Source organism: Bufo gargarizans, chromosome 7 (assembly GCF_014858855.1).
Source record: "Bufo gargarizans isolate SCDJY-AF-19 chromosome 7, ASM1485885v1, whole genome shotgun sequence".
NCBI classification, from domain to species: domain Eukaryota; kingdom Metazoa; phylum Chordata; class Amphibia; order Anura; family Bufonidae; genus Bufo; species Bufo gargarizans.
In genome coordinates, this window is record NC_058086.1 from 16,473,377 (window position 1) to 16,497,566 (window position 24,190).

Genomic DNA, 24,190 nt, shown 5'->3' on the forward strand with positions numbered 1-24,190 from the left:
TACATAGTACACAGTTGATCCAAATATATATTTTATTAATTTAGCTCAAATAATATTTAAAAAGTCAGCAGCAGAAGCATACATATACAAAAGAACAGAACCACAATAGGGGTCTCACACACCAAACAGAGATCCCATCAATGAACTGTGTTGCACTCTATATATAGTACAATTCCCCATAATTAAAGAAATAGATAAGTATCCAAAGTGCCTAGTGCAAACCCTACCATGCAAAATTTATTAGGTGAAAACAGTCAAACTCCTACAGTAAATAACATCAAAAGTGCCTACTACACAAAGTTTATCAGGGAATACATAATAGAAAATTATACCGACCAGTATGACCCAGACCCCTATTTTTGAGACTCCCATAGAAATGAATGGAGACCATGCTGCGCATGCTTGAGGCACTTTTGGGGGCCAGTTCTGAAAATAGGTGCAGGTTTGAGGGGTGGGGCCTGCACATATCCTAACGATATGTCATCAAAGTCCCAGATGACACAACTCCTTTAATGATCAGTGATGCTGTCCATTTAACCCCTTAGATGCTGCAGTCCTCATGGAATCTAAGTGGTTGGACAAAGGGAGGGGTTCTAATGTGATGGCAAGGTACCAATTACTTACTGTGACAGCCTAACAGGAGTAGGTCCTAATAGTTCAAGAGTTATGCTTACAGGCATAATACACTGCAACACAGAAGTATTGCAGTGTATTATCCACAAGGAAAATAAATTCTACTGTACTCACTGATGCAGATACAAACTTGTTTATTGAGACATGTTCACTAGTGCCGGTCGAGCACCAAAGAGCTCGGATGCTCGAGTAGAACACCTCGGGATGCTATGGTGCTCTACCAAGCACCTGAGCACAATGGAAGTCAATGGGAGAACCCGAGCATTAAACCAGGCACCCCCTGCTCTGAAGAGTGGAGGGTGTCTGGTTTATAGGAAAAGGTCAGAAATTGATGGAAACACCACTGAAATGGGGAGGATGTCTGGATGCATCTTGAACTCCAGGTCGCTCCTGGGAATGTTGCCCGAGTAGTACGCCACTTTTACAGACTGACAATAATATGCACCAAACCAAAGATAAAATTGATTTTAGAGGAAAAATTGTTAGGAAACATTCTTTCCTGTATATTTACTTGTATATGAAGTGCAAGTGCTGCCAAAAATGACAAGGAAGAGGCACTCCGATAGAACCTGTATATCACATAAAGGAGGGCCTCATTCACATTGTGGTACAATTGTTCAGGTAGTGGAACTCCTACACTCATAAAGCCTATGCACTAAGGGAAAGGGCTGCCAAAAAATACAAGGAACCAGCACTCCAATACACCCTTTATTACACATAAAGGAGGACTTCATACACGCCCTTAAAAAATTATAATTGATGGCCTGCTGGTGACCCTCAAAAACATTAGGAGCAAGGGCCTGCTGGTGACCCTCTAAAACATTAGGAGCGAGGGCCTGCTGCTGAGCATCTACAAAATTTTGTGGGCGAGGGCCTGCTGCCGAGCTGACCATTTAAAAAATTTAGTGGGCGAGGGCCTGCTGCCGAGCTGACCATTAAAAAAAATTTGTGGGTGAGGGCCTCCTGCTGAGCTCACCATCTAAAAAATGTTGTAGGCGGGGGCCTGCTGCCGAGCTAACCATCTAAAAATTTAGGGGTGAGGGTCTGCTGCGGAGCTGACCCTCTAAATCATTATGGTTGAGGGCCTGCTGGTGACCCTCAAAAACATTATGGGTGAGGGCCTGCTGGTGACCCTCTAAAACATTATGGGTGAGGGCCCACTGCTGAGCTGACCCTCTAAAACATTAGGAGCGAGGACAGTGTAATAAGCATGTTGATATGATGAAGGAGGAGGACAAGAAAAGGGAGATTGAACCATACACCCTTTTTAGTGGTGGAAGGGGTGCATAGGAATAAAGTGTATTCAATACACCATTAAAGCCACATTTAGAGTGCCTTTATGTTCAGCCGCTTTCCTCTGGTGGAGTAGAGAAGTCAGGGGCAAGAGTTAACCGGTCAGCATTTTCAGTTGACCGGCGGATGCGCTTATCAGTTATTATGCCCCCGACAAAACACTGGCGTCGGGGCAGGCCAACACCTCCGAGGCTTAGAGTGCCAGTTTGTGCCACGTGTCCAGCTTGCACACAGGGATCACTGAGGACGCTGACACGGTCTGCTACGTACTCCCTCACCATCTTCCAAAATGTTTCCCTTCTTGTGGCACTAGGCTGCGCATCAGCCTATCCCAGGCCTTGGAGAGTGTTGCCCTGCCTCTGTTGGAACTGCTGTGTGTTCCCCTCGTCTCACCTCCTCGGTTGGCCAAGGAACTACGTACTCTGCAGCCAGCGTTGTCAGATGGAAATTTTTGGAGCAATTTTTCCACAAGGACCTTTTGGTCTTCCTCACCACAGGAATGAGAGATGAGAAGTTCTCTTTGTAGCGGGGGTCCAGAAGGGTAAACAACCAGTAATCGGTGTTGGCCAAAATGCGTACAATGCGAGGGTCATTGGAAAGGCAGCCTAACATAAAGTCAGCCATGTGTGTCAGAGTCCCAACAGAAAAGACTATGCTGTCCTCATCAGGAGGATGACTCTCAATCTCCTCATCTATTCCTCCTCTTCTACCCATCCACGCTGAACAGCTGGAATAAAACTTCCATGGGTACTACCCTCTATAGCGGAGGCACAGCACTGTCTCCTGCTCCTTCTTCTCCTCCTCATCAACTAATTTGTGCTGAGAAGGCGAAATTAGGGCGGTCTGGCTATTACCCTGTGTACTGTCTTTCCCCATTTCCACCTCTTCCACATGCAAAGTGTCCGTCTTAATTGTGAGCAGCGAGCATTTGAGTAGACACAGAAGTGGGATGGTTACGCTGATAATAGCGTTATCGTCGCTCACCATCTGTGTTGATTCCTCAAAGTTGCATAAAACCTCACAGAGGTCAGACATCAATGCCCACTCGTCGCTTGTGAAGAGCGGAAGCTGACTGGAAAGGCGACGACCATGTTGCAGGGCTGACTGGAAAGGCGACGACCATGTTGCAGCTGGTATTCCACTACTGCCCTCTGCTGCTCACAAAGCCTGGCCAACATGTGGAACGTAGAGTCGGTGAGCTGGCAAGGGCAATTGCAAGCGCTGCTGCAGCGTTGCCAGACCAGTGGAAGCTGTCGATGACTTGCGGAAATGGGCATACACGCGGCGCACCTTCACCAGTAGCTCAGGCAAATTGAAGTAGGTTTTGAGAAACCGCTGAACCACTAGGTTGAACACGTGGACTAGGCATGGTATGTGTGTAAGCTTGCTGAGGTACAAAGCCGCCACCCTGGGAATCATCAAAGATTTTGAGATTTTTTTTTATAAATTAACCATGACTTTTACTTCTCAACAACATTGTCCCTTACTTGTTTGGAGAGTTCCTTGCTCTTCATGGCAGTGTTAGGTTAGTGATGCCTCTTGCTTAGGTGTTGCAGCCTTTGGGGCCTGGAGTGTATATGTAATGACAGATCATGTGACACTTAGATTGCACACAGGTGGACATAATTTCACTAATTATGTGACTTCTGAAGGTAATTGGTTGCACCAGAGCTTTTTATGGGCTTCCTAACAAAGGGGGTGAATACATACAAATTTCTGTTTTCTATTTCTAAACAATAGTTTTATTTATATATTTTTCTCATTTCACTTCACCAACTTAGACTATTGTGTACCGATCTATCACATAAAATTCAGATTAGAAAAACATTGAACTTAAGGCTGCAATGGAAAGTGTGCATTTAGTGCTATGGTCTGTGGATGGGTGGCTGGGTATTTGCGCTTTCGTTCAAAGGCCTGGGGTATAGACATCTGTATGCTGCGCTGGGACACAGAAGTGGATGTTCTAGCTCAGGCATGCTCAACCTGCGGCCCTCCAGCTGTTGCAAAACTACAACTCCCAGCATGCCCGAACAGCCTACAGCTATCAGCCTACAGCAGGGCATTGTGGGAGTTGTAGTTTTACAACAGCTGGAGGGCCGCAGGTTGAGCATGCCGGTTCTAGCTGATGGTGCTTGCGAAGGTCCAGAAGCATGGCGGGAGGCATTAGAAGGGGATTGGCCAGCACGTAACACAGGGGAAGAGGAGGCAGTGGTGTGACCCGCTGACACTGGTTGTGGACCCAGGCGTTCGGCCCACCTATTAGGGTGCTTTGATGCCATGTGGAGGATCATGCTGGTGGTTGTGAGGTTGCTAGTGTTCACGCCCCTGCTCATGTTGGTACAGCACAGGTTGCAAATGACAATTCTTTTATCGTCCGCACTTTCCTCAAAAAAGTGCCAGACTGCGGAACACCTACCCCTTGGCAAGAGAGATTGCCACAAGGGGGTGCTTCGGGGAACAGTTTCGGGCCTATTTGGTGTGGCCCGCCTTCTCCCTTTTGCCACCCTACTGTCTCTTCCAGCCTGTTTCGGTGCTGTGGATCCCTGCCCCTCTGTACTGCTGTCCTCGCTCGGCTTGCCACCTTCCCAGGTTGGGCCGGTTGGGCCCATCACCTCCTCTTCCACTTCCTCACTCTGGTCATCCTCCTGACTTGTTGACCTAAAGACAACCTCAGTTACTGACAACTGTGTCTCATCCTCATCATGAACCTCTTGAGACACTAATTGTGGTTGACTTATTGGCAACTGTGTCTCATCATCATCATCCACCTTGTGAAACACTAATTGCCGTTCCCCACTGTCATCTTCTTCTGACTGTGGATGCTACAGAGTTTGGGAATCAGGGCACAAGATCTCCTCATGTCCCTCTTCAAGCGGGCTTGGCGTGAGGCCAAAATTAAGGAATGGCAATGAAAATAGCTCCTCGGAATATCCGAGTGTGGGATCACTTGTTTGCCAAGACTCTCCATGGTGGGTAGAAGGAGTATCAGGGTGAGGATTCTGTTGACTAGACTCTTGGCTACTGAGACTGGACTTTGTGGAAGACAGGGTGGTGCTTAACCGACTGGAAGCATTATCTGCTGCAATCCAACCGACCACTTGGTCGCACTGGTCTGACTTCGAGAGTGGTGTCCTGCGCCACCCTGCAAACTGGGACATGAAGCTAGGTATCGTGGATGAGTGTGTTTCTTTGCTCTGAAAGCAGGCACAGTTTTACCGCGCCCAGGGCCACGACCTCTGCGTGCACCATCAGCATCACAGCCACTTCCCTGTCTCTTACTGCTCGCTTTGCGCATATTAAATGGTATATATGCTTGCAAGTATGTCACACGTACAGTAGCGCAGGTTTTGTAAGTGTATGCGCAGATAAAGTACACAGAAAGTCACAGATATTTTTAGGATGCACACACGTTAAACAGGAGGTATAGCACAAGTAATGTCGCCGTCACCACCAGCTAATAAAAAATTACACTGAATGAATGTCACTTATATTTAGGATGCACAAATGTTATACAGGAAGTATAGCGCAAGTAATGTCGCTGTCACCACCGGCTAATAACAAATGACACTGAATTAATGTCACTGATATTTAGGATGGGCAAACGTTATACAGGAGATGTAGCACAGGTAATGTCGCTGCCACCAGCAGCAAAAGAATTTGACTGAATGTCAATGATATTTCAGATACGCAAAGGTTATATAGGAGATGTAGCGCAGGTAATGTAACTGTCCGCAGCGGACACCGTCTACGGAAAAAGTACACTGGATGTCACAGATATTTTTAGGCTGCGCACACGTTACACAGGAGATGTAGCACAGATAATGTCGTTGTCACCAGCGGCGTAAAAAATGACACTGAATGTCACTGATATTTCGGATGCGCTAACGTTATACAGGAGATGTAGCACAAGGTAATGTAATTGTCCGCCGCGGACACGTTCTACGGAAAAAGTAAGCTGGATGTCACAGATATTTTTAGGCTTCGCACATGTTAGACAGGAGATGTAGCGTAGATAATGTCGCTGTCTGCAGCGGCCAAACAATTGCAAGCTATTTAGCGCAGGTTGCACTGAATATATACACTTACCTAAAGAATTATTAGGAACACCTGTTCTATTTCTCATTATTGCGATTATCCAGTCAACCAATCACATGGCAGTTGCTTCAATGCATGTAGGGCTGTGGTCCTGGTCAAGACAATCTCCTGAATTCCAAACTGAATGTCAGAATGGGAAAGAAAGGTGATTTAAGCAATTTTGAGCGTGGCATGGTTGTTGGTGCCAGACGGGCCGGTCTGAGTATTTCACAATCTGCTCAGTTACTGGGATTTTCACGCACAACCATTTGTAGGGTTTACAAAGAATGGTGTGAAAAGGGAAAAACATCCAGTATGCGGCAGTCCTGTGGGCAAAAATGCCTTTTTGATGCTAGAGGTCAGAGGAGAATGGGCTGACTGATTCAAGCTGATAGAAGAGCAACGTTGACTGAAATAACCACTCGTTACAACCGAGGTATGCAGCAAAGCATTTTTGAATTTTGAAGCCACAACACGCACAACCTTGAGGCGGATGGGCTACAACAGCAGAAGACCCCACCGGGTACCACTCTTCTCCACTACAAATAGGAAAAAGAGGCTACAATTTGCACGAGCTCACCAAAATTGGAGTGTTGAAGACTGAAAAATGTTGCTTGGTCTGATGAGTCTCGATTTCTGTTGAGACATTCAAATAGTAGAGTCCGAATTTGGCGTAAACAGAATGAGAACATGTATCCATCTTGTTACCACTGTGCAGGCTGGTGGTGGTGATGTAATGGTGTGGGGGATGTTTTCTGGGCACACTTTAGGCCCCTTAGTGCCAATTGGCCATCGTTTAAATGCCACCGGCTACCTGAGCATTGTTTCTGACCATGTCCATCCCTTCATGACCACCATGTACCCATCCTCTGATGGCTACTTCCAGCAGGATAATGCACCATGTCACAAAGCTTGAATCATTTCAAATTGGTTTCTTGAACATGACAATGAGTTCACTGTACTAAAATGTCCCCCACAGTCACCAGATCTCAACCCAATAGAGCATATTTGGGATGTGGTGGAACGGGAGCTTCGTACCCTGGATGTGCATCCCTAAAATCTCCATCAACTGCAAGATGCTATTCTATCAATATGGGCCAACATTTCTAAAGAATGCTATCAGCACCTTGTTGAATCAATGCCACGTAGAATTAAGGCAGTTCTGAAGGCAAAAGGGGGTCCAACACCGTATTAGTATGGTGTTCCTAATAATTCTTTAGGTGAGTGTACATTGCTGCCAAATACAACTATAGTTCTTAAAAGGACTTTTGGGTCTCTAACAAGCTTTAGCAATTTAGCGCAGGTTGTGCTAAAAATATATATTGCTGCCACACACAACAATAGTCCTTAAAAGGACTTTTGGGTCTATAACAAGTATAAAAGTTTAAATATTACTATTTCACTCCTTACACTATCTCTCCCTTCTGCTCTCCAGCTCTCCCTGACTAAAACTGAGCCAAACACGTGTCATTGGGTGCTATATAGCACCCAATGACGCGTTCCGGCCAGCCAATCACTGTAATGTCAGTAGCCAACATGGCTACAGCATTAAAGTGATGGCAGTACTTACTGTATTCAGCCGAACACCGCGATGTGCCGAGCATCGCGATGCTCAAGTAAAATCAGTGTTAGGCCGAACTTGCTCGCCCAACACTAATGGTCACTATATGTGAAGTATATTATATTACACGATCTCAAAGAAGATTATGTCCTCAAGTGGAATTAAAATAATAAGTAAAAAAAAAATTAAGAAAAAAAAAACACAAAAAAGTTATCCCCAAGGGCTCTATTATGTTAAAACATAAAAAGAAAGAATTGCTGCATCCATAAAGACCCAAATTATAAAAAAATATTAAGTTATTTAACCCACACAGTGAATGCTGCAAAAAATGAAATTGCCTCTCAAACAATGGAATATAAGGCAACCATTTGCAGAATTCTGGTCTATCTATAGCTCAGTCCCATTCAAGTAAATGAAATTGCGCTTCAGTACTAAGCAGACTACAATGTGCAGCCCCTTTAAATAGCTGATCAGAGAGTGCTGGGTGTTGGACTCCCACTAGTTAGCTATTGATAACCTATACTGAGGACAGGTCCTCAATATTTAATTTCTGGTAAACCCAACCCATTTATAGAGGTTTTCTAGTCCTCTCTGGTAAACCCAACCCATTTATAGAGGTTTTCTAGTCCTCTTATTTTGATGGCCTATCCTCAGGATAGGGCATCAATATTTGGTCTGAGCCCCACCAATCAGCTGTTCTACAGTAGCTCCAAAGCCGGAAGTCAGCGCAGAATTCCATCCATTGTGTTTGATCGATGGAGCCGGATATTGTTGTGCTGCTCCTGTTGACTACAAGCAAGTTACAACATTGACTTCTGGTGCTGGAGGTACTGCAGAACAGCTAGTTGGAGGGAGTGGGGGATGTAGGGCCCTGCTGATCAGATATTGATGGCCTACCCTGGGGATTGGTCATCAACATAAATGGACCAGAAAACCCTTTTAATGTCCAAAATGAGGGTTAATAGGGGTTAAGCGGATTCATTGTTTCCTTTCAGCGTCAGACAGAAGTCCCTTGGGCCCACCAGAAGAAATCATTTTGAGGGCCCACCCTGTATATAGGACATTAACGGCCCTGTTTTATTAGGGGTCCATTATTGTCAGAGCTTAGACCTACCGGAGGATCGTCAGCTGGAAATCTTTCCCTAGCTTCACCTCCGGTTTTGGCTGAAAATCATCAATAAAAACCTTTGACCAAATACTGACCAAATCACTGAAGTGTGGACAAGGACTTACAGTACAGTTCTCAGAGCCCTGTGACATAATGAGCCATGTACCTGTGTGTCTATCATGCGAACAGGAGAGACTTTTATATCCACTGACAGTAAACAAGAAAAGGTTCCTACTGATTGACAGCAAAGCAAAGATGTGGAGAACTATGACAAATTGATTCAAAAATGTTATTGGAAAACACTTTTCATAGAACAATAAAATACTTTTATTTGCTGAAAACTCCTTTTATGTATCGGTGATGTCTCTGGGTGTACAGTAAATATGTCATGAATTAGGAATCCGAGCTGTAGCAGGGTAAAATACATTCTCAATGTCCTCTTTATATCGCCGGCATGGAGAAAGGATTCAGGAAAGCAAGCTGTGAAAAACAGAAGAAGAAGACTAATGATGCTGTTGAGAAGAATAGATAATGATCTTGTTCTGGGTTGAGCAAAGACAATGTCTGAATGTAAACACGCTAAAGAGCCTCAATTCCTAATAAATAATACAACCAGCCTGCTGCCGATCCCGCTCACGTACGGTGTATGATCACAATGTCCTTGCATCACTTTCTTTTCTTTATCCGGTGTTGTGCCTACTTGCAATCCATGTATTTCCTGAATGCTCTATTCTCCATTTTGCTCTTTTTTTGTAAGCTTTGTTTTTCTTTTCTTTGTATCTGCAGAGTCTGTGAAGTATCTGGAGTGCTCAGCTCTTACGCAGCGTGGTCTAAAGACAGTGTTTGATGAGGCTATTCGAGCAGTGCTATGTCCACCGCCCTCCAGACCTAAGAAACACGGATGCAACTTGCTGTGAAGGTGAGCTAAGATCCTGTCATTTAATATCACATATTTGACTTCATTATGCTTTTGCCATACCGCAGGAATTATTATGCTAAGGATTGCACAGTCTTGCCCCAGGGCAGGATGATAAGGGAGACACAAGATGCACATGCCACAAGGCCTTCACCTCTTTGTGAACCTAGGAACATACCCTCCCTCAGCCGCCATGTCATGCATAGGACCTTCAAGTGGACAGCCAAAAAAATTGCCTAACAATGAGGAATGGATTATAAAAAAATATAGATATAACAAAGGTTATATTAGTAAGTGCCATGTAGTCATCTTATGTAAACATTGGTTAACAATGGCCAAAAACACATCAACCCCTTTTAGGGTTGCACTGGGTATCCAATTATCTATACCCAATCGATACTTTTGTACCCTGAACAATTCGATACCGGAATTAGCCATTTACCGATATTAGGCTGCGCAGTAGTAGCAGAGATCATGGCGCGGCGGCACGCGCTGCTCTCAGTGCGCACCATCTTCTCTTCAGCAGCACAGTGGAGAAGGAGAGAGTCCCTCGCTCCCCACTGTGCCGCTGCTGCCACCAATGAGAGGAGAGAGGGGAGGAGGAGGGGAGGAGCTGTGGCCACTGCGCCACCAATGAAGATAACTAACGTTTAATACAAATATACGAGGCAGGTGCCGGCAGCAGAATCACATACCCGGAACCCAACCTCAATGACAGGGTGCTGTGATCCGCGGCAATTAACTCCTCTGCCGGCACCCGCCACCTATATTTGCATTAAACGTTAGTTATCTTCAATGGTGGCACAGTGCACCCCCCCCCCAACACCCCTAGTATTAAAGTCATTGGTGGCAGTGGCCACAGGGTCCTCTCCCATGCTCTTCATTGGTGGCAGTTGCAGTTCCGATCGGAGCCACAGCAGTGTAATCCTGGGGCTCCGATTGGTTACCATGGCAGTAGAAGAGGAGATAATCCCTATTGCCCTGGGCCCCATAGTAGTCTCATGGTCTGCCGCTATGGTAGTTACGCCCCTAGTTGCCAAATAGCACATCAAACAGTATGATGCCTCTTTAGTGCCTCCCACTGAGTATGATGCCCCTTTAGTATCTCTCCACACAGTAGTACCCCTCAGGTAGTATGATGCTCCTAAGTTTCCAACTCACAGTAAGATGATCCATTAAGTGCCCCACACACAGTATGATGTACCCACACAATGACGCTCCCTTAAGTGCCTCCTCAACCAGTGATGCCCCCGTAAGTGACACCCAGAGTGATGTTCCCTTAAATGGGTTGTCTCATCATGGACAATGGGGGCATATCGCTAGGGACATATAGCCCCACAAGGTGGTGGCTGGAGGACTCCGGTACGGTCACCACCAAGTCGGCTCCCCATAGAAGTGAATGAGAGCGTACCACTCATGCGCGGCCCCCGCTCCCATTCATTTCTATGGGACCAACGGAAATAGCCGAGCCAACGCTATGGGCACCATAATAGGAGGTAGGCCCAGTAGAGCATCTGAATGCATAGGTGTAGGCACATTGCATTGCTCCCTTGGATGGAGCAATTAGTCTTTAAAAGTGGCTGCTCTTCCCAACAACAAGAGAGAGAATGTATACCTGTTAGTGAATGAGTGTCCCTATGTAAGGTAGGTGAAGAGCGTGCTACCTGTGTAATCATGGTAGCAGCTGGAGAAAGGGTTTCCCAGCAGAAACAGAGACAGAAGGAGCATGGAAGCAGGTGGAGGTAGGAAACTTCTTGCAACAAGCAGCATGAGATCTTGGGCCAAGTAGCAGTGCAGGATTGTGAGGTGGTCATGCCAGACATGTCAAGAATGTTCCACTTGCATCAGTGAAGATGCATATGCAGTTAATCATGGGCATGGAAAGTGCTATTGCAGTGAGACCCTGAGGAGCCAGTGCAGAGGATGGGAGTGATAGTGGCCCTGATGATGTGTTGTTGTGTCACGTCTCCTACCTCAGGCCATTGCACCTTGGTGTTTTATGCAGTGAAAAAGATAATGATGTGAAGGAAACAGGTAGAAATTTTGGAACAACGAACGTCTTACTTTACTGTGTGCAAAAAACAAGGAGCAGCACTTACAGCAGCAGTTTGTACAACGTGCAGTTGTGATGATGTGGTATCGTTGCTGGCAATGTGGCAGCAGATGACACTCAGAATATTGCTAGCTTATGTTGTCGCTCTCTAGATTCCTTTCCCTCTGGCATCTGTAGCTGTCCACTATATGATGCAGGCTTCTAGCTATGCTTGTCCTGAACTGTGGTGATGGTGTCTTGACGTGTTTCCAACCACCTTGCAGATGAGTTCTGATAGCCCGGGTGCTTGATCACTCTGCCGACACAAATACACCATAGTTTACAAATCCTCTATAGTCTAAGACTCAGTAGTCTCCTTGCACAATGAATCAATGATGTCTTTCTAGATGAGCTGCTCTGTGGTCCACATAGCCCGGAGGAGTCGGACATGCATCACAGCAGTGAAAAAAGATCAGGATGTGAAGGAACCAGGGAGAGATTTTGGAACAAAGAAAGTCTTTCTTTACTCAATGCAAAAAATAAGGAGCAGCACTTCCAGCAGCAGTTTTTTACAACATGCAATTGCCCTTCTCCCAGATGCTGGGGTATTGTGGTTAGCAATGTGGCAGCAGATGACATTGACATTTTCTAGCTGATGTTGTCAGTCTCTGGATTCCCTTCCCTATGGCTTTACTCTGGCATCTGTATCTGTAGGTGTCCACTATATGATGCAGGCCTCTAGATATGTCTGTCCTGAATGGGGTGATGGTGTCTTGATGTGTTTTCCACCACCTTGCAGCAGAGTCATGATAACTTGGGTGCTTGATCATTTTTCTCACACAAATACATCGTAGTTTACAAATCTTCTATAGTCTAAGGCTCTGAAGTCTCTCTGGACAATGATGTCTTACTAGATGAGCTTCTTCTATGGTGCACATAGCCTGGAGGAGCGGGAGATGGATTGCATGTTCCCTCACTCCTCACTTTTCTCTCTAAATTCCAAAGTGACTCTCCCTCCGCTCTATCCCTCCCTTGGCAGGAAGTCGGACCAGCCCAATACCCACTACAAAGAGGGAACAAATGGAATGTTAAGTTCCATTCCTGTTGCCAACCATACTCCATCTGCTGGTGAACAAGTGTATTGCATGAAGGGAGACATAACATTAATATTACAAAGCATTACATTACTAACCAATTGTAGCACCCCCCAGGTCTGGGGTACTACACTATTAAAAAAGTTAACATTAAAAAGAATATGTACCATAGATTTTTGAAACATTTATGACGTGTCCATCTCCTTAGACAAGACTGTGTGCATTTTCCTTTAGAGGAATTAAGGTGACTGTGCCCATGACTTATGCCATTAAGTAAGCCCTCTGTATACAACTGTGGTATATCTCTCAAATACAAAAAAATCTAATAAAAATAAAAATATGATATATAAATCAGTTTACCTATTTTAAACAAAAGTTACTTTGGGGAATTGCAGTAATTCCCTATTATACATATATTACATGAATCATTACTACCAAGGAGCAAACAGTAGAAGAGATCAAATTCAATTCATTCAAATTCATTCTGGTGTTCTATGTCAATAGAGAGCACATCACAGCGGTCAATGGATTCTCTCTCTTGACATAAGACAGGTGTCTGTATTCTCTTTGCAGCGCCAGGAGAGTAGTCGCAGCGAATTTGATCTCCCGCAGCTGTTCTTCCAATTACTCGAAATGCTCACGATCGTAAAGGCAGTGGTTTTAGTAAAAATGTATTACCGAAATACTGATTATGCAGATCCTTTATATACCTTCAAAAGGTTCACTAGAATTAAACATTGAAGGAAAGCTGGGACCAGGACATCTAGTATGAAGGGAATGGAAGCGACAACGTCTCTTATCTTTTAGTGCTCCTAGCCAGCATCAAATTGGAGCTCCTATGCCCACCAGAGCAAATAATACTGAGGACCCGTCATCCATCCATTTTATACAAAACTTCAACTGGTCAGTGTTTAATTTCATCATAATCTTTGCTGTTATCATCACACATGCAATAGACCTAGACGCTACAATGTGTCTCCAAAGGTAAAGGACTTTTTCAAACCAGCACCTGGATCTGAACACTTTTGTAATTGCATGTCATTAAAAATTTAGTATGGCCACTGAGTTATTTAATAAAATGCATGTGTATAGCGCCACCTGCTGTTTGTTATTTTCCTTATTTCTTGTCCACCTCAACTGAGCTGGTCGAATGTGCTCAGTTTAAATCTTCAGCTGTCACCAGCAATTTCTTCTATTAGAAGCTTTTGCAGTTACAGGAAGAGAGCTACAGCAGAAAGGACACCCCCAGCCTAAAATAAATCTAGCAGAACAATTGGAGCAATAAATGTGAAGATCTCTGGATCCCTGTGAGGTACAGGGCTGGTTCTAGCTTTGTTAGAAAGGTATTATCATTTATAATATGATGTCATTTTTTACATCAATCATGGCATAACCCCTTTAACTGCAAACTGGGTTCTTCAGGACCATTGGGGTCCATGGTTTTACCAAAGTTGGGGACTACGGGAGTTTCCTTTGCCCTAGATACGTATTACCATGTCTTGCGAGTAACATTCTTGCTGCAGACCAGGATTACGGAATTTTGCATGTAAGTAGAAGGACACTTTAAAGGTTAAATGTGACATTAGACAATGTGAAGCTGTTACCTGGTTACTGGTTCATTTAAAGCTGATGTATAATGTGGTGCCTGCTGTGTGAGTACATGCTCCTTGCTGTCTCTATGCAGTTGTGTCTGTCTGTAGATAAGCTTATGTGAATACATCATGGGGAGGGGGAGGATTTACTAATCAAAACTGCGTCAAAATGATGGTGCAAAGTAATGATGGTTATAATGGAAAATAATAGCATTCTTTAATTCAGAATGCTAAGTAAAAGGTCCATTGTGGGGTTAAAAATAAAAAAAAATGTAACTCACCTCATCCACTTGATCGCGCAGCTGGGCTGGTCTTCTTCTTTCTTCTTCTTTCAGGACTTGGCTGGAAAGGACCTTCAGTGAAGTCATCGTGCTCACAACGTGGTGAGCGCTGTGACGTTAGCGCAGGTCCTGCTGAATGAAGATAGAAGAACCTTCTATCTTCATTCAGCAGGACCTGCGCTGACGTCACCGTGCTCACCATGTGGTAAGCGCGATGATGTCACCGAAGGTCCTTTTTCCAGCCAGGTCCTGCAAGAAGAAGAAGAAAGAAGACCAGCCCAGCTGCGCGATCAAGTGGATGAGGTGAGTTACATTTTTTTTTTCAATTTTTAACCCCACAATGGACCTTTTACTTAGCATCCGGACACGCTTGTCTGCAAGGGGCCTAAGACTAGACAGTCTAAGGGTATGGCCACATGGTCAGGTTTCCTGATACAGTTTTAGAAGCTAAATCAGTTGTAGAGCATAAAATGAGAGAAAGTAAAAATCACAGTTTGACTTTTACTCTTTTTTACTTCACTCCTGGTTTTGCTTTCCCAAACTGCATCCGGAAACCTGACTATGTGGCTCATAACCTTAAAAATGCACCAAAATAATCACCCAGTATCAGGCACTTTGATTAATCTGGTGCATCCATTTAGCCTGCAGAATTTGCTGTCCTAATTTTGGCACAGGCACTGCACTAAAATGTGGGCAGTGGCCATGTGGTATCCATCTTGGATTACTTTTAATGAGAAGGACCGCTGCAGTTCGCCAAAGTTGTGTATGACATTCTGAGGTCTACGTGTAACTGTAAGTTTGACAGTGTTTTGTGCCGTCAGAGCCATTTATAGGTGTGTCAACCCTTACCTTTCGTGAATTTGGTAAGGACTCCACTTTCTCATGATGCAAACTCCATATATCATCATGATCTGTTAGCATAATCCTTGACAGGCTGCAATACACATCACAGCCAGTGGGTGGCTACACATCAACCTACATAGGATAGACATCCCATGACATAGTGCCACTAAATCTTAGAAAATAAAAAGCTGATAATTTCTTGCCACAAATCTCAGGATATTTTGAGCCTCGAGCAAAGGAAAGGAAGAACACATGTGTATGTCCCTTTTAAGTTCCTCTGAAAATCAATACACTCTCTGTACAGCAAATGGATGTGTCAGGTACTCCAGAGCAAGACCTGCTGTTAGTAATGGCTCTTCATGGAGGATAACAGATGGTTGTCCCAATCCGATAATAGTTCAGAATGAAATAATATGGCATTTAGGGAAGAACTTACTGGATCTATTTCATCCACAGCAGTTGGATCATGGAACTGCCACAGTAGCTGTATCCATAAATAATATTTTTATAGGAATCTCTCTTTACAACTGCAATGATTCAGTAATAACTCTGCAGTGCAGACCTCAGCCCTGCAGATGTCAGTGGAATAACAGGCTCCACGTCATGAGTCTACCAATATGCTGCTGACAGTGGCTGTCATGATGTTCTGGTAGACATCCCATGCTATCAAAACCTGTAGACACCCTTCAACTTTACAGGTGTGATGAAGCGGACCGGTCTCCGTCCTTATGACTCAATTTCTATTCTCTAATATACTGATCAGCTCTGATTTCTATACTGCTGGAGAAATAAAGCTTATTATCGGTTGCTTCCTAGATGTATCTGCTGATACTTCCCTTATTATTCAGATATGCAAGTGCATGCTATCAAAATGCTAATGATCACGACTGCCTGTCACTGGCATCATTTTTCATGTGATATAAGGTTAGGAGGGCACTGTGTATCCTGTATCCTCTCCCTTCTCATTGCTTCAGCCACGCTCCCTCTAATTGTTTTTCTTTTGTCTCGCACAGGATTGCAGAAGAGGATTCCCCAGCTTGTCTCAGAAGACAATGACGTAGCCTTTATGCCGAACACTTGCTTGTCCCTTCTATTGCCTATGTCCCCCACCTTCCAGACCAAACACCGGTGTACTTCTAGCTTGGTTCATTATGAACTGTTCTTCTTTCACGGTTTTTCTACTTGAATTTTTCCTTCTGTACGTTTGGGATGGAAATAATTAGGTCTTACTGGGTTGGCTTTATATCTACCTGTACATGTGATGCTTCAGATGAATGACTTTTAAGAAGAAGGCATGTCTTGTAATAAAGTCTGCTTACACGATTCTGGGACCGTTTCTATTATTTCGCTGGCTCGGGCCATGTGACGAGCAGGCGATAATATACGTGGTGATATGCCTCTGCAGTCCACAGAGATGTCTGATAAGATGTGTGTGATATGGGTGCGTTGGTATGCGAGTGCCGGTGCGCAAGGGTTAGCAGAGGAGAGGGAGCGAGTGGGGTACGATGGATGCATGCGGAAAAATGAATGAGGCAGAGAGGGGGAGAATGAGTGCGTGGAATGACGCAGTTAAAGGGGGGGAGGTCACTGTATCACTAGCATTAACCCATTGCTTACCACTTAATAAAAGCACTCCAGAAGACATATAACGCTATAGATTAAGAAATCCCTGGCACTTAAAGGGTGGCAGGCATGGGATCTGTTTTTTTGTTTTTTTTTGCACTTGCCAAGTCCCTTTGGGGAAAATAGTCTTTTGCTGCACGCCTGCAAGTATCATGTCTACTGCGGCTGAGAAAGGGGTTAATGTGTTTCTCCTATAGCCTTCTTCATTATTTCTTTTTCAATTCTCACTCTTTCTATCTGTCCATCCCTCTCTACCCTTATGTATTTATAGCTCTCCCTCTCCCTGACTCCCACTCACTCCTCCTCTCTCCACCTTCTCCGCCCCTGATTGGTTTGCAACCTGTGTGCCACTGACAGACAAATTCTTGATACGGAGAGATAGAGATAGAAAGGATAGGGAAACCGAACAGGTTAAAAGAAGAGGGGGGTGAAAGGAGTATGAATGGTAACGGAGAAAATAGAGGCAGCAGCAGAAGAGATCTGCACCTGTACCTGTGAGGCTGACCCATCCAAGTCACCCTCAGGCAGCAAGCAACACCTACATCTACTCCACCTGGCGAGACGTACAAGTGGCTCTGTCATAGAGCAGAAAAGACCAGGTAGGTACTTATCAAGCAGACAAGACCTGCTTCACCTGGTGGTTATGCTGAATGTACGAGATTTACCTGTCTGCCCGGGAAACACCTAAGAATAACGTAACTACGCCAAATAATTCTATTATTCCTGCACACAATCTCTCCACCACGGTATATGCCATAGGATATGTATATAGGTATGGGACTATTATTGCCTACCCTCTATACATCGGCATTGAAACGCCAAGGGCTAGCTGTGACATACAGTACATGTCCCTCTGTTGCTGGTTTTCCCCCTTCTCATGATCGTGTCATTCAGTATATTGGGCAGACTAGATGGCCAAATGGTTCTTATCTCCCGACACAGTCTACGCTTCTATTGGTTCCAGCCATGTGTTAATTGTCTACATATACGGTATATGGAAACTTGATATCTGCAGCCGTCACCTTCATGTCATAATCGTGTAACTGTGTAGAAAAGACTCTCAATGGACTTTCGTCTTATCACTGTGCATAGGCTTCTGTGTGGATGATGAAGTTTGTATTACTATTATGTCTTTTATGTCTGTCACTGCTTTGTTATGTGTTACTTTGTTCCTTCCCATAGATGGCTCAGTTTTGCCTGCGTCACCAAGTACCCTAACTCTCTTAGTCGCTGTCTTTGAATTCTTTTTTTTGCACTGTATATAAATATAGTGTCTTTTGTGCATCTATCTTTTGCCTGTCTGTATGCATTTGCCTGTGACAGTATATATGACATTGCACATCATCCTCTGGGTCTCTGCCTCCATCTCCTCGCCAGTAGATCATGGACATTCGGTTCCCCAGCGTCAAGTCCAGAAGAGTTAATACAAGTCAGGAAGTTAATTATCAGTGTCCGGTCACACAGTGGTACAAACCATAGGACACGGCAATACATGTGAACTTACTGATAACGAATAAGATAGGATTAACCCCTTCAGCGCTACAACACAGCAGTATTACTCTCTGTTCTGAAAACTGTAAACATGATAATAAAACTATCCTTATTGGGTACAGGAAATCATTTTATATAATAGCACATTTTTTTTAAGGTTTTAATGGAGGAAAGCAGATTGTTTTAACCCAAATGTGTCGACTTTTGAAACCGCAAACCTTATGCCGGAATAGGAAACAGCAAAGTAAATTTCTTAGGCTACTTTCGCATCTGCGTTTTTGCTGGATCCAGATTTTGCTGAGAATAATACAACTGTCTGCATCAGTTCAGAACGGATCCGCTTGTATTATCTCCACAAATGAACAAGACGGACCCAACACTAAAACCATTGTAAGTCAACTGGTGCCGGAACCGTTTTTTTTTTTTTTTTTTCGTATTCGGAAAAAAAAATGGATCCAGCAACATTTACTTAGATTGTATTTGATGCCGGATCCATCTCGATCAATATCCCATGACGCACACAAAAATGCTGCTTGCAGGGGTTTTGTTTCCGGGATGGGAACGCAGCAAAATGGAAACGGATCTGGTGCACTCCATTCCGATTTGATCAGTTTTGTCCCCATTGAGAATGAAGAGGGGACAAAACTGAAGCGTTTCCTCCGGTTTCGAGATCCTCTGCTGGATCTCGAAACTGGAAAGAAAAACGCAGGTGTGAAAGTAGCCTAAGATGAGAGTTGTTTTTTACTAAAAGCAAATTCTATATCTAGCAAAAATCCTTTAATCCAGCATCAATGGGATTTGGGAGTTGGAAAAAGTACAAGAAGAGCTTCTGGAGTTGTAAAGTTCCCCATTATTTTGGAACTAAGCCCAGGATTATAAGATTATGCACGCTCTCCAATGCCAGATTAGAAGAATTTCACAAGTTTGGGTTTTATGATAATTTTACTCCAATTTTGCTTTATAAAAGGCAAGAACACTTACATTAGACTCCTTATATATGGGATATCCTATTTCCCGTCCCTTTAAATTAAAAGGAGAATGGGATTGCGCCATAAAGGAGATGAAGAATATTGTCTATGGAAATGTTAGGAAATATCTGATGGCCACATGTGATATATACAAAGGCAGCCGTATCCTTTAGAACAGTGATGCCCAACCTACGGCCCGCGGGCCACATCCGGCCCGCGAAGCTGTGTCATGCGGCCCGTGCAGCAGAGGTCACGATTTTACTCCCTGTAAAAAGTCTAAGGCGTACCGATACGCCTTAGACTTTTCCCTCACATTCATCAGCGCAGTGAGCGCTGTGAATGGCGCGGGCAGTGCAGCGATGCGGCCTGTGCTTGAAGTGGCCAATAGCAAAGCTCCTCACAGCAAGAAGCTTTGTTATTGGTTATTTTGGGCGGGCGCTGGAGAGATACATGTCCTATAGGAGGGGAAGACGGCGGGCGCTGGAGAGATACATGTCCTATAGGAGGGGAAGACGGCGGGAGCTGGAAGGAGTAGGGGCCGGCTCCCGGGGGTGGCTGCAGCAAGGAGTGATGGGCGCGATGCGCAAGGACCCTGGCAACCATGCCCCAGTTTGGTGCTCAGCATAACATGCTGTGACCTGAAAAAGGAAGATAATGCCACCCCACTCTGAGATAAGATCCTGGAAGCAAGCAGAGCAGCTGATGACGCCCAAGTTACCAGGTAACAGTGTCTCCTTCCACCCACCGCAGCATCCAAGTTTGTTCAGAAACAGTTTGTGCCATTCAAATTAGTTGGAAGAGAAGCAATAGCAGCACTGGTCCAGAAAAGATCAGCCCCATCTCAATAAATGGTTAAATAAATGGGTAAAGGTTTGATTTAATCCCGGCTCCTTGCATATTCTAGTAACAACCTATAATGGACCTAAGTAACCCATTCCCTCTCCAACAACATTCTGTGTTATGGCTTCACTAACAGCATCCATAAACCTAACATTTCACCCATACCGCTCCATTCTCCTGACCCTGACCTTAACCACACACTGATGGGTATAGTGCAGTGTGGAGTGCCATGTGATAAAGTACAGGGAAGATCCGCCATATTGCACGGGACTTTATCACTTGGCTATAATTGTCTGCTGTTATTCTGATCAGTAATTGTCCCCCACATACATACTCCCCTCTTTGGCCCCATTCACACCACTGCTATTTATTTATGTTGTTCTGCTCAGTTAGGGAACTTTCACACTTGCGGCAGAACGGATCCGGCAGGCTGGTCTCCCTGTCGGATCCTTCCTTCTGCTGTTTCGCCGTATCGCCGGACCGCCGCTCTGTCCCCATTGACTATAATTGGGACGGGGCGGAGCTCCGACGCAGCGCGGCGCTGCACGGCAAAAGCCTTCGGACTAAAAAGTCCTGCATGTCCGACTTTTTAGTCCGGCGGCTTTCGCCGTGCTGCGCCGGAGCTCCGCCCCCGTCCCCATTATAGTCAATGGGGACGGAGCGGCGATATGGCGAAATAGCCGCAGGATGGATCCGACAGGGAGACCAGCCTGCCGGATCCGTTCTGCCGCAAGTGTGAAACTAGCCTTACCTGAGCAGAAAAACTAAAATAACGGAAGTGCTGGATGTGCCCCTTTACAGTGGTAATGCCCAGATGTGCCCCCTTCACAGGGGTAATGCACAGATCTGACACTTTACAGGGGTAATGCCCAGATGTGCCCTCTTCACAGGGGTAATTCTCACATGTACCCCTTCACAGTAGTAATGCCCAGATGTGCCCCCTTCACAGTGCTAATGCACAGATGTGCCCCCTTCACAGGGGTAATGCCCAGATGTGCCCCCTTCACAGGGGGTAATGCCCAGATGTGCCCCCTTCACAGGGGGTAATGCCAGATGCCCCCCCTTCACAGGGGTAATGCCCAGATCTGCCCCCTTCACAGTGGTAATGCTCACATGTGCCCCCTTCACAGTAAAAATGCCCAGATGTGTCCCTTCACAGTGGTAATGCTCACATGTGCCCCCTTTACAGTGGTAATACCCAGATGTGCCCCCCTTACAGGGGTGATGCCCAGATGTGCCCCCTTCACAGTGGTAATGCTCACATGTGCCCCCTTCACAGGGGTAATGCCCAGATGTCCCCCCTTCACAGGGGTAATGACCAGATGTGCCCCCTTCACAGTGGTAATGCTTACATGTGCCCCCTTTACAGTGGTGATACCCAGATGTGCCCCCCTTACAGGAGTAATGCCCAGATGTACCCCCTTCACAGGGGTAATGCCCAGATGTGCCCCCTTCACAGGGGTAATGCCTAGATGTGCCCCCTTCACAGGGGTAATGCACAGATCTGACACTTTACAGAGGTAATGCCCAGATGTGCCCTCTTCACGGGGGTAATTCTCACATGTACCCCTTCACAGTGGTAATGCCCAGATGTGCCCCCTTCACAGTGCTAATGCACAGATGTGCCCCCTTCACAGGGGTAATGCCCAGATGTGCCCCCTTCACAGGGGGTAATGCCAGATGCCCCCCCTTCACAGGGGTAATGCCCAGATCTGCCCCCTTCACAGTGGTAATGCTCACATGTGCCCCCTTCACAGTGGTAATGCTCACATGTGCCCCCTTCGCAGTAAAAATGCCCAGGTGTGTCCCTTCACAGTGGTAATGCTCACATGTGCCCCCGTTACAGTGGTAATACCCAGATGTGCCCCCCTTACAGGGGTGATACCCAGATGTGCCCCCTTCACAGTGGTAATACCCAGATGTGCCCCCCTTACAGGAGTAATGCCCAGATGTACCCCCTTCACAGAGGTAATGCCCAGATGTGCCCCCTTCACAGGGGTAATGCCCAGATGTGCCCCCTTCACAGTGGTAATGCTCACATGTGCCCCCTTCACAGGGGTAATGCCCAGATGTGCCCCCTTCACAGGGGTAATGCTCACATGTGCCCCCTTCACAGTGGTAATGCTCACATGTGCCCCCTTCACAGGGGTAATGCCCAGATGTGCCCCTTCACAGTGGTAATGCTCACATGTTCCCCTTCACAGTAAAAATGCTCAGATGTTTCCCTTCACAGAAAAAATGCCCACATATTTTCCCCTTCACAATAGTAATGCTCGCATGTGCCCCTCACAGTGTTTGCATTTCTTTCTGGCAAAGCTACCTGGTTCCAGCCCGCAAAATTTTTACCATGTCTAGTGCGACCCTCAGACGAGAAATGGTTGGGCACCACTGCTTTAGAAGACTATGCTTTCTTTTTAATTATTTACCAGTAAAATTCACAAGTCCTTGATTCAGCTGCAAACACTGTCTCTATAGCAACCAACATAACCCAAGAGGACAGCCATATTTGAGGTGTCAAAGTTTTGTCCACTGAGCTTTCGAATGTCATTTGATGGATGGGCAGCTTATTTGGTGTTAACTCTTTCTTGAAACAATAACATAAAACCTTTGCCTCTTTCTACATGTAAATTAGAGATGATTTTACCCCAAAGTATTTTTTTGTATAGATGTGAAATGTAATACCATCCCCCACAGTAGAGGACCTAAGACGTGACATTAGCTCTATCAATGCAACGGTAGCTGGTCTTCAAGGGTCCTGAACATCTGGCAGCTACATTCCAACTTAAAGGGATTTTGTCACTTCAGCACATGGCACTAACTAATGTATTGTGATTGTCCATACTGCCTCCTTTGCTGGCTGGATTAATTTTTCCATCACATTATACGCTGCTTGTTTCCATGGTTATATCCACCCTGCAATCCAGCAGTGGTGGTCATGTTTGTACACTATAGGAAAAGTGCCGGGCTATGTGCGCTCCCTCGGTTTCGGACACCAGAAAGGCCAGCAATTTTTCCTATAGTGTGCAAGCACGACCACCACTGCTTGATTACAGGATGGTCATAACCATGGAAACAAGCGGTGTATAATGTGATGGAAAAATGTATCCAGCCAGCGAAGGAAGCAATATGGATAATCACAATACATTAGTAAGTGCCTTGTATTAACTTTCTCTACACAATAAATGGCATTTACTGAAGTAACACAACACCTTTAAAGGGAACCTGTCACTATGAAATGCAGTGCAATCTGCAGGCAGGATGTTATAGAGCAGGAAGAGCTGAGCAGGTTGATATATAGCTTTGTGGGAAAAGATTCAGTAAAACTTGTAATTTATACATTTAAAGCTTTTTCTGACTTCACTTGCAAATGGGGAAGGTGTTGGCTGATAGCATTCCCTGTGTAAGTGTGTATACATTGATAGCTGTCCGTCACTGCTAACACCTGTCCCTTGAAGAATGAAATTGGAAATAGCAGAGAAATAAATGTATAAATTACAGGTTTTACTGAATCTTTTCCCATAAAACTATATATCAATCTGTTCAGCTCCTCCTCCTCCTCTATAACATGCAAGTTATTTTTAACAATTTCCAAGGTAAGGATGAGTCAGAAAAGAGATCTAAAGGCAACTCAACCAAAAATACTGAACCCTTGGCTGTCCCATATGCCAGGGTTGACCCCCTGTGTGCTGGAGTGAGAGGTGGCGTTATTATATTAGGGGCATCTCTGTCTCTAGGTGTGCTCGAAACTCAAATCAATATAGTAAATCCGGTGGGCCACCATAGGTTCCACATCCTCCTGCTGATCCCCACCCCCTTTTCTGTTGAGAAACTCAAAACATTG

General features: G+C 45.1%; 1 protein-coding gene across 1 annotated transcript in view; it reads left to right on the plus strand.

Annotated features, from left to right (window-relative positions):
• RAC2 (Rac family small GTPase 2) overlaps window positions 1-16,750 on the plus strand; it is an 80,536-nt gene extending 63,786 nt beyond the window's left edge. Inside the window, exons 6-7 of the mRNA XM_044300516.1 lie at window positions 9,456-9,588; window positions 16,441-16,750. Coding sequence (XP_044156451.1) covers window positions 9,456-9,586 — 131 coding nt within the window. The 3' untranslated portion in view covers window positions 9,587-9,588; window positions 16,441-16,750. The remainder of the gene's footprint in view (window positions 1-9,455; window positions 9,589-16,440) is intronic.
• Window positions 16,751-24,190: the final 7,440 nt, after the last annotated feature.